The sequence below is a fragment of the Rhincodon typus genome, chromosome 43 (genome assembly GCF_021869965.1).
Source record: "Rhincodon typus isolate 14 chromosome 43, sRhiTyp1.1, whole genome shotgun sequence".
NCBI classification, from domain to species: Eukaryota; Metazoa; Chordata; class Chondrichthyes; order Orectolobiformes; family Rhincodontidae; genus Rhincodon; species Rhincodon typus.
Window position 1 is genome coordinate 9,975,316 of NC_063374.1, and position 4,832 is coordinate 9,980,147.

General features: G+C 53.3%; 2 protein-coding genes across 3 annotated transcripts in view; one reads left to right on the forward strand and one right to left on the reverse strand.

The window, feature by feature from the left end:
* Positions 1-1,709, forward strand: part of LOC125487663 (E3 ubiquitin-protein ligase pellino homolog 1-like) — a 12,818-nt gene extending 11,109 nt beyond the window's left edge. Inside the window, exons 5-6 of the mRNA XM_048619643.1 lie at positions 125-313; positions 947-1,709. Coding sequence (XP_048475600.1) covers positions 125-313; positions 947-1,522 — 765 coding nt within the window. The 3' untranslated portion in view covers positions 1,523-1,709. The remainder of the gene's footprint in view (positions 1-124; positions 314-946) is intronic.
* A 781-nt stretch (positions 1,710-2,490) lies between these two features.
* dpp3 (dipeptidyl-peptidase 3) overlaps positions 2,491-4,832 on the reverse strand; it is a 25,641-nt gene continuing 23,299 nt past the window's right edge. For both annotated transcript variants that reach the window (XM_048619733.1, XM_048619734.1), the window contains exons 17-18: positions 4,545-4,707; positions 2,491-3,347 (exon numbers count right to left, since the gene is read on the reverse strand). In XM_048619733.1, the coding sequence (XP_048475690.1) occupies positions 3,196-3,347; positions 4,545-4,707 (315 nt within the window). In that variant the 3' untranslated portion in view covers positions 2,491-3,195. The remainder of the gene's footprint in view (positions 3,348-4,544; positions 4,708-4,832) is intronic.

Sequence of the window (4,832 nt, forward strand, 5' to 3'; positions counted from 1 at the left end):
CACACACACACACACACTGACCCGTCGCAGTGTGCCCCCCCCACCATTGCAGCGTGCACTCGTGCCCCTCTCCCACTCTGTGTGCCCTGACCCCCCCCCACTCTCCCTCTCTGGCTGGTTTCAGGAACGAGCAGCCAAATGGCGAACTCCAGATGGGCTGATGGATGGTCTCACCACCAACGGAGTCCTGGTGATGCACCCCAGGCAAGGATTCTCAGACGGCTCCGTGCCTGGCGTCTGGCGGGAGATCTCCGTTTGTGGAAACGTGTATGCCCTGCGGGAGACCAGGTCAGCACAGCAGAGGGGCAAGCTGGTAGGTTCACTTTGTTACAGTCTCTCACAGCCTCTCCACCAAGGGCACAGTCTTACTGATCTGTATGACCTTTCACTCTGTATCTAACCCCGTGCTGTCCCTGTCCTGGGAGTGAGACAGTGTAGAGGGAGCTTTACTCTGTATCAAACCCTGCCCTGCTAGTGGGGACAGTGTAGAGGAAGCTTTAATGTATCTCTAATACTGTGCTGTCTCTGTCCTGGGAGTGTTTCATTGGGGGGACAGGGTAGAGGGAGCTTTACTCTGTATCTAACCCCGTGCTGTCTCTGTCCTGGGAGTGTTTCATGGGGGGTCAGGGTAGAGGGAGCTTTACTCTGTATCTAACCCTGTGCTGTCCCTGGGAGTGTTTGATGGGGGGGGGGGGGGGGGAACAGTGTAGACGGAGCTCTACTCTGTATCTACCCCCGTGCTGTCCCTGTCCTGGGAGTGTTTGATGGAGGGGGGACAACGTAGAGGAACCTTTACCCGATATCTAACCCGGTGCTGTCCCTGTTCCTGGGAGTGTTTGATGGGGGGGGACAGTGTAAAGAGAGCTTTACTCTGTATCTAACCCTGTGCAGGGAGGGGAGGGGTGACAGTGCTCTGACCTGACGGTGAACCATCATGGTGTTTTAGGTGGAGAATGAGTCGAACGTGCTCCAGGATGGTTCGCTGATCGATCTGTGCGGAGCCACCTTGCTGTGGCGCACGACCGAGGGCCTGGACAAGGCTCCAACCCTGAAGCACCTGGAGGCTCTGAGGCAGGAATTCAACGCGGCCAGGCCGCAGTGCCCTGTTGGCTTCAACACGCTGGCGTTTCCCAGCCTGGAGCAGTGCAATGTGGTGGTGAAGAAACAGCCCTGGGTGTATATCAGCTGCGGTCACGTGCACGGTTACCACAGCTGGGGCTGCCGCCCCGAGGCAGGGGGAGGGGCGGGCACTGAGCGGGAGTGCCCCCTGTGCCGGAGGGTGGGGCCCTATGTGCCTCTGTGGATGGGCTGCGAGGCGGGCTCCTACCTGGATGCAGGGCCCCCCAGCCACGCCTTCTGCCCCTGTGGCCACGTCTGCTCGGCCAAAACCGTCAAGTACTGGGCAAGGATCCTGCTCCCCCATGGCACACATGACTTCCACGCTGCGTGCCCCTTCTGTGCCACATGGCTAACGGGTGACAAGGGATACATCAAGCTCATCTACCAGGGGCCAGTGGATTGAAGGGCCTCCCGCCCACCCCTGCCTTTCTACCTCTGGTATGTTCACAGCTCGCTCCACACAGACAACAGTCATCTCTCCTACGCCCACTGCTCTCTGGAGTCATTCTACTTATGCAAAAACGTCACATTTGTACAAAAAACAATAATATTTGCCAGTGCAAAAAAAAGTTGAAAGCAGCAGTTCTAAATGGTGTTTTTGTTTTTTTTCTTGCAAGTGAAAGCTGTAAAAAGAAACCCCTGTGTATTTGAGGTAATCTATGTTCTATTTTCAGCCTCGTTCCCTCTTTGCTTCCCCCTGCTTTCCTTGTGTTCTACTGAAAGCTACTGAGATTAAGTTCTTGTTCTACAGCCTCTCCCTTTAGCAGGGCTATTCCTCCTTCCACAGAGAGAGTGCTGGCCTTGCACTTAACATGCTCAAGAGTTTGAGCTACAGGGAGAGGCTTAATGGGCTGGGGCTATTTTCCCTGGAGCATGGGACGTGAGTTTAGAGGTTTATAAAATCATGAGGGGCATGGATACGGTGAATAGACAAGGTCTCCCCCGCCCCCCCCCACCAACCCCAGGGTAGGGGAGACCAAAACTAGAGAGGTATAGGTTCAAGGTGAGAGGGGAAAGATTTAAAAGGGACCTCAGGGACCATTTTTTTCACGCACAGGATGGTGCGTGAGTGGAATGAGCTCCCAGAGGGAGTAATGGAGGCTGGAACAACATACAGCTGGCACACTGAAAATATGTTCTGGGCCTACAATGCAGAGGTGCAGGCTGGCCAGCACTGGCCACTGAAAATAAAATGTTAATAATATTCTGGCAGGACCTTCTGCCCCTAGGACAGAGTCTGTTCCAACCTCATTGAGAATGAAAGGGTCACGGTAACAGGGTCCCATACCTCCACACCACAGCAGGACCACCTAGCTTTCCCCAGACCCCAAAAAAGCACCAACCTCCACAACACTCAACTCCACACACACCTTCCAGGAAGAATGATATAATATATTTTTGTCTTAATCCTTGCAAAGAGCTACAGAAACTGAGCCCGATCCCAACCAGGAGATCACGTAGCCTCGCTCCTGCAAAAACAAAACAATTCAAGATGCCCGCTCACCATTTGCACCGCCACCGATTCCCGACGTTAAATCAACCCAAAAGAACCTCAAGTCGGCTACGCTCTTGGGTGGGGGAACAAAAATGATAAAGGAACAAAGTCACAGAGACACCTAAACCCACCAGCGGAGCATGTGTGTGGGGAGCTTTCCCAGAAATGCACGCCCTCCTGAATCACGGGAGGCCCAGATTGGTAGGAGACCACCCATCCACAGCTGCCTGCCCCAGGATTTTGTTTTGGACATCAGAGAACGGCCAAAACCGGTTTTTTTGTTTGGAGAGTTGGGGGGTGCGTGGTGGGGGGAAGCGGTTCCAGGAAAGGCACAGTTCAATACTAGCACGACTTAGCTACCCAGGAGCATTCCAACGCGGAGTATAGACAAGGGAGGGATTCGGCAACCCGAGAACGGATCCAGCCATTCCGAATCAGGGACAGCGGCTCGAGAGTCTAATCGGAATTCGCAGCCCTCAAAAATCGGAGCTCGCAGGAAATTCAGGAGGAAGCAAAACAGAGAAAGGGAAGGCCAAGTTAAAAAAGACTCTCGGGACAAGGCGCTGCGGGAGGGCGAGGCGTTAGACATTGTTCCAGTACGGCAGGTCGCTTCGACAGAGCTCCTGCAGGTTCCATTCCAGCTCCTCGTCATCTTCTGGGAACCGCTCAACAAACGACTGGATCAAACCGGCAGCTGTGGCTTCGTAGTTCAGGAACTGGACGTCTCCATCAGCTTTAGGTGGGGGGTGGAAACAGAAACAGAGGGAGATTTTAAGCCAGGGCCAACAAATGCCAGTGTGTACTAGTCTAGCGCCTTCAGCCTCAATAAAGACACATCACACATAGTGGCAATCAGACAGAGGGTGATGGCAAGCCACATCAGGGGAGGGGGTGAGAGAGAGAAGCAGAGAGGTTTACGGAAGGAATTGCTGGGCTCAGGGCTCCAGGCAGTGAAGGCATAGCCCTCCAATGCAGGAGCGATGGGAATCGGGGGATGCTCAAGAGGCCGGAATTGACAGAGATGACAGAGATAGGGAGGGGGTGTAGGGGGTGACAGAATAGGGAGGGTGAGGCCACAGAGGGTTTTCAAATCAAGACTAAGAATTTTCAGGTTGAGGAGATGTTGCTCGGGTAGAAGCCAGTGTGTCAGTGGGTATTAATGTCCTTTAGGGAAGGAAACTGCCCTCCTTACCCAGTCTGACATACACGTGACTCCAGATCCACAGCAACGGGGTTAACCCTGAACTGGCCTCTGGGCAACTAGAGACGGGCAGTAAATGCTGCCTAGCAACGATACCCACATTTCAGGAATAAAACAAAAATTGAGAGTCGAGAGATCAGTGGGCAACGATATTGAATTTGATTCTTTTAGAATCATAGAATCCCAAAGGGAAGCAGGTCATTAGGCCCATCGAGTCCACACTGACCCTCTGAAGGACATCCCACCCTCTCCCTGTATTTCCCATGGTTAACCCACCTAACCTACATCTCCAAGAACACTACGGGCAATTTCCCATGGCTAATCCACCCGCACATCCCTGGACTGTGGGAGAAAACCCACACAGTCGCCAGAGGGTGGAATCGAACCCGGGTCCCTGGCGCTGTGAGGCAGCAGTGCTAACCACTGAGCCACCGTGCCACTCCAAGCTGTAAAGGTAACCATTTCCATAACCCAAAAATACCCCTTTTCAAAAGGGTTTGGTTATTAATTCCAATTACTTGATTGCTAACAGATATATAGACAGATGGTTAGCAGATGGAATGCTGCCATCTGTGAATAAACTGGGCACCCAGCGAACTGTATCTAGCCAAGTGACTAGAGATCTCAAATAACAGAGGATATCTCAAGCCACACATACAGACATACACACAGACGGAGCCGTATGCAGTGGCCTACGCATAGTGCGAGATGATGCGGGACCAAACGTACCTTCGACTCTGGTGTTAGCCTGGACAAACATCTTTCTGGCTTCCTTCCTGAGCAGGACTGTCTCGCGAAGGCTGAGGAACCTCTCAGGCTCCGAATCGCTGACCTCAGAGTACCTGGAGTAGAGCGCACGGCCTGACTCCACATCCGCGGTGCTCTTGTAAACCTGTGGGAACACATGGCACAACATCAAAACTAGGCAGAAGCAAGTCTTCTTCAGGCAGATCAGCTAAAGACTAGGTATGACGGGGCGAGGGAGAGCGCGCGGGCGTGACGGGGCGAGGGAGAGAG